Below are 13465 nucleotides of genomic sequence, written 5' to 3' on the forward strand. Positions count from 1 at the left end.
GAGGGCGTCCGCATGGCCCATCGCCTTCCCAGGGCGGTGAATCAGTGCATACTGGTAGCTGGCAAGGAAAATTGACCACCTGAGGACACGAGGAGACAGCACTTGGGGGGTCTGCTTTTCGGGGGCAAACAAGCCAAGCAACGGTTTGTGGTCAGTCACCACGGTGAAGGGCCGCCCGTACAAGAAATCATGGAATTTTTTTACTCCCTTCACGATTGCCAGGCCCTCCTTGTCGATTTGTGAGTAGTTCCGCTCGGTTGCGTTGAGTGTCTGGGAAAAGTATGCCACCGGTACCTCTCTTCCATCTGGGAGTTGGTGTCCCAGGACAGCGCCAATGCCATAGGGTGAGGCGTCGCATGCTAGCACCACCGGCAGCCTCTCGTCGAAGTGTGCCAAGACCGAGTTTGAGACAAGCAAGTCCTTGACTGCCTGGAATGCAGCCTCCTGGCGCTGGCCCCACACCCAAGGGGCCCGCTTGTCCAGGAGTCTGTGTAGGGGCTCCGCTACCGCCGCCTTGTGGGGAAGGAAGGAATGGTAAAAGTTCAATAGTCCCAAGAAGGCCTGAAGTTCAGTCTTGTTTTTGGGCGCTGGGGCATCACAAATGGCCCGTACCTTGTCCCCAGTCGGGTGGACCCCTTCTGCGTCCACCATGAATCCCAGAAAGTCCACCTGGGGCACTCCTAGTAGACATTTTTCCCGCTTTACCTTGAGACCCGCTGTCTGGAAACGGTGCAGAACGGTGCGGAGGCGGTCCTCAAACTCCTCTGGTGTGGGCCCGGCAATCAACACATCATCGAAGAAGGGGGTGACGCCAGGAATCCCTTTAAGGAGAGAGTCCATTAGATTCTGGAATATGCCTGGTGCCACGCTTACACCGAATTGCAGCCGCTTTACCCTGAATGCTCCTCTGTGCGTCACAATCGTCTGTGCCTCTGCTGTTGCCTCATCTACTGGCAGCTGTTGATATGCTTGGGCCAAGTCCAGCTTGCCAAAAATTTTCGACCCAGCCAGGGTGGCAAGGACATGGCTGACCACTGGCACTGGGTATGCATGGGCCGTGAGGGCCTTGTTTATGGTACATTTGTAGTCTGCGCAGATGCGGACTGAACCATTAGGCTTGACAGGTGTGACGATTGGGGTTTCCCAGGGGGCATTAGGTACCGGTTCCAGCACTCCTTGCTCCACGAGCCGGTCCAATTCCTCGTCTATACGGGGTTTCAGAGCGAACGGGACCCGGCGGGCCTTGAGCCTGACCGGTCGTACTGCGGGGTCAAGCTGTAGAGCAATGGGGAGGCCCGTATACTGTCCCAATTTCCCATCGAAAACCCCCGGAAATTCCTTGCATATGGCGTCCACGTCCATATGTAAGCTAGTGTGGTTCACCCCGGTGACAGCTAGCCCCAGTGGTCCAAACCATGCCAATCCCAGTAAGCTAATGTAGGGGCCCTTGACCACAAGCAAGTCTAGTTGCCGCGTCCGCCCTCGGTATTGCACCCTGAAGGTCCCCACCCCCATTGTGGGGACCTTACGTTTCTGGAAGTCCCGGAGGGTGAATGGGGCCGGCCTGAGTTTGGGACCCCCAGTAGGACACAGTTTCCTTAAGGTCCTTGCCGAGATGATGGATAGAGTTGAACCCGTGTCAAGCTCCATGCGGCATGGGGCCCCCTCTATCTGTACCTCTACATAAATTTTCTCTATGTTGGGGTGGGGCAACTGGTATACCTGGAAGTCCGTGAGCTCCGTCGAGTTGCCTTGGTGCGTTGGGCCCCGGGACCTGGGGCTCTTGGATTGGTCGTCTGATGCCTGGCGTCGGGTGGGCCGAGCCCGACACACCCGGGCGATGTGTCCCGATTTTCTGCACTGTCTGCACTCTGCATTGCGGAAACGGCAGGTCCTCCTCTCATGACTTTCTCCACAGCTTGCGCAGTTCCCTCCTTCTCGTCGAGGCAGCTGTGGTATGTGGGCTGCTTGAGTGCGCTGCTGTACTCGGTGCACCTCCTCCCTGTCAGATCCTGAGTCGTCGGTGAGGTCTTCATGGTGGACCCTCGGTTGGGACGGCTGGCTCGGCCGTGCCTCTTGTGTCGACCTCTCGGCAGCTTCCGTTGCCAGGGCCTCCTCCAGAGCGACCTGGAACGTTAGGTTCTTCTTAGCGTAGAGGCGTCGTTGCAGCCTCTCATCCCTCAGGCCACCGACGAGGCGGTCACGAAGCATGTTCTCCAGCTCTGAGAAGTTGCAGAACCGGGCGGCTTGGTGGAGAGAGGTCACAAACCCAGTTATGGTTTCCCCAGGGGCTTGCCGCTTTGCGTAGAAGGCATTTCGACGAGCCACCACTGAGGGCTGTGGCGAAAAGTGCCCCTTCAGCTGTTCCATTATTGTTTTGTATGGAACAGTAGCCACGTCTTCAGGCGCAAGGAGAGCCCGGGCGATTTCAAATGTCTCCTCTCCGCAGACGCTGAAGAATATTGCCCTCTTCTTGGCGTCTTCATCATCGGTGACCCCTTTGGCTTCTAGGAGGAAGGTGAAACGGGAGGCGTACGCTTCCCAGTCTCCAGATGCTGGGTTGAACGGCGAGAAGCTGCTGTCAGTTGCCATTCTGAGTTCCTTGTGTCCCGGAGCTGAAGCCTGGATACACGGTGCGAGGCAGCAGTGCGGCAGGTGGCGGTGCTGCGGTGCTGTGTGTGGCAGTCAGCTCAGCGGGATCCCACCTTCGTCGCCAGTGAAATATACTCGGAGTCGCAAAGTGATTTCATGCTCTTTATTCAGCTCATAGTGGTGAGGAGGAATGAATGAATGTCCCCTCAAAGTATCTGCCTTATATACATTATTTACACAATGGGCTGCACATGATTGGCTAATTCCGGAATTGTACTGTAAACCAATCAGGTTGTGGATTCACTTCAATCTGGAGCATGATTGGGTGGTTCCTGCCAACCAATCATACTGCTGCATTGTTCTAGGACCAATCAGACTGCTGCATTCTGAATCCTATTGTTCTAGGACCAATCAGACTGCTGCAGTTTGGATCCTATTCGACTCAGTACATAACAATTACCAAGAAAAACAGTTACCATGTGCACATGCATGTCTGTGTGCAGTCTTATGCCTGACAGATTGTACACCTGTGGTAAATTCCTAGCCAATTCCCAGAATTTGCCAGGAGGATGCACGTGACATGGTCCAAGACCATGTAACATTGGCTGAGCAGTTGCACTGGCATGTTCCAGGATGCCTAGTTCAAGATTCTTGGCTATGTCTCTGTCTCTCTCTCCCACCACAAGATTATTTGCCTCCTTTTTATTCTATTAATACCAGTTTTTGCCCTCTGAAGAGTTCTGTTCCATTTTTCAATTTTGATTGGTTCAGTGAAAGTACTATCACATGCCTATCTGACTTTCTTTAGCAGTTTTAAATAAATGGCAGGATAAAATCCTAACAGGCTTGAGCTAAGCATGCACTTCCTCTTTGTGTAGCCTTGACTAGGTGATATTTGGAACTCTTGGGTCTGACATTGCTGGAGGACTTTTATAGTACTGTATGCACTCTGCAACACTAAATGTAAATATAATACATGTCGGCACCCCAAATTCTATGACAACAAAAGCTGAATTTTGTGACCTTTATAAATAATACATTGCTTGGGCCCATCCATCCTCCCATTTCTGCCATGATTTCAACGCACAGATCTGTGATTGCAGGCATGTTTATTTTCCTCCCACCATTTTTTCTGGGAAAACCTGCTGTTCACCCCTCAGTTGGGTTTTCCTCAGCTTGACATTACTTTGTTCTGATTCAACAATAAACAGTGGGTTTTCTAAGGGAAAGCGGAAGGAAAAAACACCACTTGGGTCTGTGCCTACAAATCATGGACTGTGGCTAGAAACCGTGGCACAAGTGTGGCTGAGCCCTTTATTATGCAATGTTGCAGCCATGGCAAAACCCACTCATGAAGCCTTTTACACAAGTCCGTCCATAGCTCTCCTTGCCCATGGAAGCAAAGCCTAAGGATGAGTAACAGAACATATGTACATGCAAGCAAATAATAAAAATGAGGACCATCAACCTGCCCCAAAAAGCAAACTGAGATTTTTAGGGTGCTGACTTCTGAGGCCAATATTATATCCTGACTACATTTCTTGAGCTCTCAAGGATTCAGGGAGCTTATTTGTAGCTTAGATCAGGGATAGCCTACATGTTCACACTCCAGAGTTTATGAACTCTCTCCCATCAGTCCCAGCCAGCATGGGCGATGGTTGAGAATGATGGGAGCTATAATTTAACATCTGGAGGGCAACACATTAGCTAGCCTTGACCCAGACAAAATCACAGGCCTTTTAAAGACAATTAACTACAAGTAGAGAAAAATTAATTGGAAACCTCAAAATAAATGCATCTCATATATTATAGATACAATATATATGACTTTTTATAGTTAATTCAAAATGTAATGCAGGATATATAAACTGTATATGCATCTTTGTAAATTTGTTCAAATGCTACAACTGAACTGGCAGATGCAAAGATGTGCATTAGGAGATGGTAACTTCAAGTTTCAGACACCTCTCAAATCTAGCCAATTATCTTCAACATCTAAGAGTGAAACTAAATGGTACATTAGATGAGTGAACATTTAGATAAAAGCTGTAGGGGCAACAGGATTGGGACCAGAACATGTGGGGAAGGCTTTTCCCCAACCCTTTCCTCCTGTGTCATAAACCCAGAGCAAATCATCTCCTAGAAACTACTGTTGGTACCAGAGGCCTTTACAGCCTTGACCAGCCAAGGCCAAACGTTACCCATCAACCATGAATTGTGGCTTGCTAGGTGCCTGATACCCCTCCCCCCGTTTCTTTACTTCCAGGAAGGCAACAAAAGCAAAAGTCTTAAATAGGTTCCCTGAGGCAACAATATATGGCTGTTGGACAGCATGTGGCTTGGTGACTTACCATAAACAATTGTTCTAGTCTGAACCAGTGCAGAAAATGCCAGGGATATCGGTGGAAAATTCACATGAAACTAGTCCAGAAAATTATGCTGTAGCATGCTTACCGACATATCCTGGGGTGCCACATGCTGTGGACATGACGTCGCCTTTACCTTCCATTTTTGACAGTCCAAAATCACTTATCATTATTTTAGATTCTTCATCTTGGCTGTAGTACAACAGGTTTTCAGGCTGCAGGAATATTAAGAAAACAAACCTGAGACATGAATATTGGGTTAAATAATGTATCTCTCTATTTCATATGCCATCCAGTTTCTTAATATAATAATTCTTTTAAATCTCTGCTTGCCAGACGTGTGGTTTGGCATGAAAATGTCTTGTGACAACTTACTGAGCACAGGATGTAATTGAGTAGTGTGAGCAGATGCAACTGGGGATCAGGCTCTTGAACTCTTAGTCGTGTCTCTTGTAGTTTTTTTTGTTTTTTACCTTTAACAGCAATACAGAAGGTGGGATTTTTTTCAGGTGCTGCTGATTTGAACAGTAGCTGAAGATATTCCCCTCTCCATATAATTATAAAAGGTAGAGGAGCCTCATACTCTTTTGCATTTAAGTCATCCTAGGTAAGGTGGGCTGTCATCTTTTTCTGACCAGACTCCTTTGCTTCTAACAGCTGCAGTGAAGCAGACATTCAACAGAAGGAGTGTTCTCCACATCAAAGACTGTGGATTTCTGCCCATCACACAAGCATGAAAGATTCAGTAATTTGGTCGGAAAAAAGGCTAAAGTTTGGTGGCATTTGGTCATCTATTCACTTTCAAGCAAAGATGCACCTGCACCTCCTTTTTTACCTAATATGTTCCAGGAACATCTGGCACAGATTGCACCACATGGCAGGTGTGTGTGTGTGTGTGTGTGTGTGTGTGTGTGTGTTGCAGCCCTTCTGAGGCACAAACAGCAGCAATAATGCAATTGCAATGAAGTTTCACCAAGGACTCCTATAGAGAGAGAAAACTTCTAGGTCCGGTTGAAAGGAAGCAAGTTCTTCATGTTACAACAGTGTCATACACAACATTGCCCCCCCCCCCTTTCAGGACCAGACTGAAGGCTGGGGACAACTGTAAGTGGTGAGTTGCGGCCAAACCTCTGGCTTAAAAAGGTACCCAGGTACACTTCACAAACACTGAATTCATCTCAAGATGGTTCTGTGCAGCCTCTTGAGGCATCATACAGAGGCAGGGTTCAGTAGCAAGGTATAGAAACACAGACAAACTACTTGAGAGAAACATTTATACAGGCAGAAACACCCATGGAGGCAAAGGTATGGCTAATGAAGCAAAAACAATCTGTTGTATTCAATAAAATTGTATCCCTATATTCATTTGTGTTCAAGTGATTGAAAAGGATGCTGAGTACCTGAAATAATAAAAATGGGGACTGAAAGTGTTTGGTGGAGCAGAGGTGCTGTATTCTCTCTCTCTCTCTCTCTCTCTCTCTCTCTCTCTCTCTCTCTCTCCTGGTATGAAGTAAAACCTCCCATTAAATTGCCAGGCAGTTATATTCATGCAAATCTGGCTTCAGATCAACATCAAACCCCCCAAAGGCTGATCTGCTATGGAGTGTGTAACCTGCTACACATTCTTTTAATAATTCATTAACATCCAATGAAACATTTCCTTAACATTCCTTAACTTTGGAGAATTTTGATTTTCCTTCTGGGTCTGCTACATCACCACTGTTTGGGGTCCTTTTCTTTGGTCAGACACTGTGCAGCCTCTGTTTAATGAACTTAGTGTGTTCCTGGAAGCTACCTTGCAGGATTAAGCCTTGGAACATATTTACATTCATGCACAGAGAGGTGGCCAGCATTTCCCATAACATTAGGGAGAGAGTTACCAAGAAAGTGGTACAAATTCCTACCATAATTTTACATATTCCTTTTATAAACCCAATATATATTCCAGCCAGGAGATTCCAAGAAATGACAAGAAACAGATGGAATGATTTAATACTGCTGCATTTCCTGGTCAAATCCCAAAGCTGATGTAAAGAGTTGCACCACCATTTAAGGCGTCATCATCATATTATGATAGAATTCAAAACTTTGCCTTGCAGCCTAAGTCAAGCAGGCATCTCTAGCGGGTGGATTCAGGTGTCTGTGGATGCAGCCACAGACTTTTCAGGATTATTGGGTCGTTATATAAACTCCCAAGTCATTTGCAAATTAATTCCTTTTCATGTTCCTTCTTTGAGTCACATTTCATAGTTCTCTTTGGCATGTGCTGCTAATAAGCTTAAGCTGTTTAAAAAACATAACAAGGAATTCCTTTAGGTACAAAGTGTAGAAGATTTAAAATAGCTTATCCAGACCATTGTCTGAATTACTTGAGTTTGCTCTTCAGAGCTTCTGTGTCAGGAATAATTCTTATAAGCTATTTCCTGCAAATCACATTATTTTAGGAAAAGCCTGGGTTTGCAAAGAAGATACTAAGCAACTAATTCTTGAGCTGAATTGAACTAACAGTCTAACAAACAGGACATGTAAAATTACGAACAGCCCAACTTCTCCTCACACTCCTTTTATTCCCAACAGGCAGTGTCCCAAATTTTTATAGTACCAGCTGCTATGGCACAAACAGCTACAATCATAAATAACCATGGAAGGTCATGATGGAGGATGGGAAGGTTTCCCCATGCTTACTTAAACATTTAAATTGCAGTTACACAAAAAACTAAAACAACAATACAAACTGAACAGCTAAGATTCCAGCATGAATCAAAACTGATTGGCTTAAAAGGTGTATTTTATTCTCCTGGCACCAAAAAGAAGCCAGATGCCAAATGAGTACCCCTGTAGTGGAAGGACCAAAGACATCATGGATTGGATCCAGACGTCTGTTGATGTCAGTCCCATTGAAATCAATGGGGCAATTTAGTCATGACTGAAGTCCCACTGATTCAATGAATAGTATAAAGTGAAACTAATTTAATATGGATCCAAACCCCATGGAATTGCCAGCCACTAGTGCAGGGTGGTAGAAAGGGGACATATTGTATGATGGCATGGCACCATGCAGTGAATTTCATAAGATGGTTCTTTTTTGCCAACTAATTTTCATTAGTTTTCAAAAAAATTAACGAATTTACATCCAATTAATACAATTTAATACAAATTTAAAGTTGACTTCCCACCCTGTTTCTGCAGTGTTTCCCCTCCCTTCTTGCTGCATCATAGCACATACTTTGTTCTACTTCCCAATCCTTTACTTAAAATAGTTTAACATTTTATCATTATTTTTCCTTTACCCTTTTCCATAAGTTGTTCATATTTCAGTTACTGCTAGTACTATTATTTAACTATAACATATTTTTGATAAATCCAGTCATAGAATCATAGAATGGTAGAGTTGGAAGGGTCCCCAAGGGTCATCTAGTCCAATCCCCTGCAATGAGGGAACCTCAGCTAAAGCATCCATGACAGATGACCATCCAACTTCTGCTTTAAAACCCCTAAGGAAGGAGAGTCCACCACCTCTTGTGGGATTTGTTCCACTGCCAAACAGCTCTTACTGTAAGATAGCTTTTCTGAACGTTGAGTTGGAATCTCCTGCCTTGTAACCTGAAGCCATTGGTTTGAGTCTTACCCTCCAGAGCAGGAGAAAACAAGCCTGTTCCCTCTTCCATGTGACAACCCTTGAGATATTTGAAGATGGCTATCCTATCTTCTCTCAGTCTCCTCTTTTCCAGACTAAACAGACCCAGCTCCAAATGAAGCAGTAAACATCCTTCAAACTTCATTAACACACGACAGGATTGTTCCTGAAACCTTTTTCAACACCATATCAATAAGGGTGCCTTTTAAACGTTTAACCAATTATCCGAAATAAAAGGGGATCGGTCACTCACGCAACCGGTGTCTGAGGCTTTTCTCTGGCATGGAGTCATGCCTCCAGCAAAGATTTCCACCTCCAGGCTTCATAGGGTGTCCGCAGGTTCACATCATCCCCCCCCCAAACTCCCCACATTAGCCTCCTCTCCCCCCTTCCCGCCAACCAGGCCTCCCCAGGGCTCCAGAGAGCCTCAGGGCAGCTACTTCCATGTGGCCAGAAATGGAAGTCTGAATTTCATCAGATGTTATTAGAGGATTGGGAGAACTAGACATGGTCTTGTTCTTTTTGGTGACAGCCTTTTGGAACACCTGATTCTACTCTCAAAGACATGGAAAACTTTGAAACAAGAAATTGAGAAAGAATAAGGCTTATAGTGTCAACAGCTGTTTCTGATGGTATAATATAGATCTGTCCTGTTAGCAAATTACCTTACCTTGAGGTCTCTGTGAACAATGCCCATTCTGTGAAGATAATACACAGCATCTAACACCTGCCGTATCAGAGTGCTGGCATCTTTCTCAGTGTAAAATCCTTTCTCTACGATGCGGTCAAATAGTTCACCTCCAGACACACTGGAAAAAACCATAAGGCATGGTAATGTTAATATAGGTTAGACAAACCGTGGCAGGAACGTTAAAAGAAATAGAATCCTTTCTTTAGCCATTTCTTATGCATACATTCATGCTGATCTAGATTAGGATTATAAAACAGAGCTGAGAACTGGAATTTCCCCATTTACTAAAACGAATGACCTTTTCTATTATTCTTCCTTGTTTCTTCTACATTGCTTTCATATTGATTCTTTAACTGTGATTGCAGGGGGTGGAAGAGATGACCCTTGGGATTCCTTCCAGCCCTATAATTCTATGATTTCCTAGAAAATACAGTACATGCATTCAAATTGATGCTGATTTCAATGGGGAAACAATGGGAATGAAAAGGTCAGAAGATAACAGCAAAATTCACACACACTGCTTCAAAATATGAAAAGTGTTTTGCATTAAAATGATTCATCTGAAATTTTTCACAACTGATACTACTAATAATGGATTGATATGTTCACCTGGTACTTAGAGAGAACTTAAATAATGTATTAAAAGTCCAAATCACATTTCAGCAAATCAAGGAAGATGCTCACATTTTTGCTTAAACTCACTGAAGATTGGTGAATTAGAAACACAATGAAGGGGTTGGGAAGAAGCAGAGATTGTAGATTTCTAGTTCCAGAAGAGAAGTTGTGTTTGAGGCTGGTTCATACATGATGGTATCTTTTCAAAGTCCATTTAGCCAGGTTTTTTGCTCTGTATGTGCTGTACAACATGAGCACACAGAGAAAAATACAACCATGTACAACCAGCAAACGACACAGAACACATGTGAACTCCATGTGAGTTCTTGCCTGAAAGTGCCTTCCATGTTTGAAATGTTTTTTATATATATTATTAGCCCTTAGCAGCGACATAGCTAGGGGGGTGCGCAAGGGGTGGATTGCCATTTACCTTTGGGGCAGAAAGCCGGAGCTCAAGGTTGCAAAGGCAGGGCGTTATGGGCTGCACATGCAGGGTGCCAGAGCCACCGTGACCCAAAAAAACAGTGCAGGGCTGGCGCACGCCTGGCACATCCCCCTTAGCTGCCCTCCAACTGGAGGGAAACTGAGAGGGACGCAGTTGCTCTGGTGGAAAGCCTGGCCGTTAGCTTTTGGTAGCAAAGAAGGAGGAGGAGGAGGAGGAGGAGGAGGAGGAGGAGGAGGAGTGTGTTGTGGCACCTTGTGAACAGAATTCCTTGTGAAGTCATAGACAGCATGCTAATTTGTCAGATATTTTATTTACTTTCTGACTGACAACGTGAATCAACACATTTACTTTGGCTAGCCAATGCCAGCTCCCCCTTCCTTACTATGTTTTGTCACTAGCTGTGTTTTCTTATTCACACAACTTGTCTTCCCCATTTTTACCAGGTTCTCCTCTAGCGACAGCTCCGGAAAAACTGAACTCTACCCGTAATGTTACCAAGGGATCAGGCTCTGCTGAGTTTTCCTTAGTTCCCTCCCTTGAGCCCTCAAGAAAAGCTCAAGAAAAGACCCTGCCCTCCACCAAATACTCAGAGAAAGGCAGCCAAAGGAGCAAGCCAAGCCAGAAATTGAAGGCACAGGGGGAAACTGGGTGTATTGCATGATGTGAAGAGATGCTTAGAGCAACTGGCATTCCTCATCTCCCAGGAGATTTTGCAGCATTAGTATTTCAACAACAGGAGCAAATGAATCCCCACTCACTTCAGAGTGCCATCATTCAATGTGCTATTACTTGTGCAAAACAGTTATGTTACCTTTGGGCTTAGAATGTCCTTCACAGACCACAGAAGAAGCTAATAGTTGTGAACATGGTTACTCACCACCTGCCAATTGCTGCAGAGGAAGGACAATACTGTGCAAAGGTAACTAGAATGCAAGTGGCCTAATAGGAAACTTAAAATATGACTTTTCATTGTTCTACAAGAAATAACACGATGAGGAGTTCTAGAAGTGTTTTAAATGAAGAACAGACTTGGGAGGTTGTGGACTGCTTCCTTGGAGGTTTTTAAGCAGAGATTGGATGGCCACCTGTCATGGATGCTTTAGTTGAGATTTCTGCATTGCAGGGGGGTCCCCACTACTTAAATCCACTTAATTAAAAGCTGCTCTTTACTCAATTTCCCTTCCAGAGTTCTGTTTTATCACTTTGCTGTTCATGGTTTTCTTTCGAAATACTGCATATAATTTTCACCTTCTTGAGAAAAGAATTGCAAACCAAACTCGATGCAGCAGCAGCAGCAGCAGCAGCAGCAGCAGCAGCAGCAGCAGCAGCAAGTGGGTTTTCCTGAGGCACTTTCCTCTCAATCAGTCAAGCTTCCCTGCAGGAAAGCCAGCAGGCATAAGGCAATCCGTTTTGTATGTGAGGGATGTTGGTGAGCCTTTGTGATAAAAGACTGAGTGGAACAGGCAGGCCTTTGAAGCACCAATACAGTGGTACCTCGGGTTACAGATGCTTCAGGTTACAGACTCCACTAACCCAGAAATAGTACCTTGGGTTAAGAACAGTTTCAGGTTCTTAACCCAAGGTACCACTGTATGTGAAACTGTGGCATCAGACTCTCTCTGTGTAAATAATTTGATACTGGATATAATTCTCTGAACCACAATAATGACTGATTAGTTGCTGAGTTGTCATATCTGGGGGCCAACTTTGCACACCTTGTGTTATTTATTTATTTATTTAAATTAAATGCTGTACTCCACAAAGATTCAGGAGGGTAGAATGGAGAAATGTATATATATATATATAAATATAATGGAGAAATATACATATTAAAATATTTATTTTGTTATACTCCAAAGATTCAACATGGGTGATATAAAAGAAGTAAATTATTTCTGTTAACATCTGGCTAAACAGCTTGTAATTACTGCAAAATATGCTGGTGAAGTGTTTGAGGATTACTTCTGTACATGTAGGATCTCTTCTGTTCACCATTTTTGTCTCAATATGGCAAGTGGTGTTGCCAGGTGATCTCTGAGACTGGACACCTATCTCTGTCTAGTCACATGTGATTTGTGAATTTGGTTGGTTTGACTAGTTCAGGAGTTGGTGTCTGCACTATTCTACTCTGTTCTGTATGCGTTTAATTGGTCTGGTCATTACTTCCTAATCCAATTCCTATAACAAAAGCCAGAAATAGAATGCAGGTAAGAACCAGGGATATGTTACAATTAGCTAGAGGTCTGAGTTCCTGTTTGTGGGATGAAATGCTTCTGGCAGAATGATTTACCTTTACTTCACTACCATGGTGTTATGACCAGCCACAGGGAGTTCAAGGTGAAGAAAATGGACTTGAATGCTCTTTCACTGAAGACAGGAAATGTGGTTTCCTGCCAAGTAAGAAATGGAAGAAAGCTTTTCTCTTTATTGCAGCAATAAGAGCATCTCCTTGTAGACAGTATCCACCTTGCAGCTGTTGTTGCTATCAAATCTGAATGGACATTCACTTATCAAGCAGTCTGGATTTTTTTTTACCTTTGTGAGTTAAAAAAGAATGTAATTAAGCTGAGAGTGATTACTTGAAGGAGGTTCAAGCTAGCAGTGACTCTGGTGCTATGCTAGTGACTGGAGTAATGTTTAAAAAGATAGTAACTTTGGATTTAGGGACGCGGGTGGCGCTGTGGGTTAAACCACAGAGCCTAGAACTTGCCGATCAGAAGGTCGGCGGTTCGAATCCCAGCAACTGCTAACCTTGTATATCCTTAAAATAATGTGAGACAAATGTAATGTAAAGCTGGCCAGTACGCATTCACTTCCTTTTGAAAGGTAGACAAGGAAAGCTGTTTCTACATTTTGTTAATGCAAAGGCACCTCTTTTGTCTCTAATTTCAAAGGTTTGTGGGATTTGAAACATGAGAACATGCATGAGAACAGACTGAAGCCCAGCAGCAAATATCATCATCGTCGTCCTTGGACTAGGAAATAAAATCACCAGCAGAAACACAAATATTTTAATGGTACCAGGTGAGCATGACTTCTTCAAAGATTTCCAAAATCTGCTAAGAAGAAGAGGAGGAGGAGGAGGAGGAGAGAACAAGGATTCTTTAAATTGTTATTAT

The 13465-nt window shown here is 44.3% G+C and overlaps 1 protein-coding gene across 1 annotated transcript in view; it reads right to left on the minus strand.

Moving 5' to 3' along the window:
* CAMK1D (calcium/calmodulin dependent protein kinase ID) overlaps nt 1-13465 on the minus strand; it is a 243534-nt gene that overhangs the window by 35423 nt on the left and 194646 nt on the right. The window contains exons 4-5 of the mRNA XM_083701646.1: nt 9266-9404; nt 5047-5173 (exon numbers count right to left, since the gene is read on the minus strand). Coding sequence (XP_083557772.1) covers nt 5047-5173; nt 9266-9404 — 266 coding nt within the window. The remainder of the gene's footprint in view (nt 1-5046; nt 5174-9265; nt 9405-13465) is intronic.

This window comes from Podarcis gaigeae (genome assembly GCF_964106915.1).
Source record: "Podarcis gaigeae genome assembly, chromosome: 10".
In the NCBI taxonomy this organism is placed as follows: Eukaryota; Metazoa; Chordata; class Lepidosauria; order Squamata; family Lacertidae; genus Podarcis; species Podarcis gaigeae.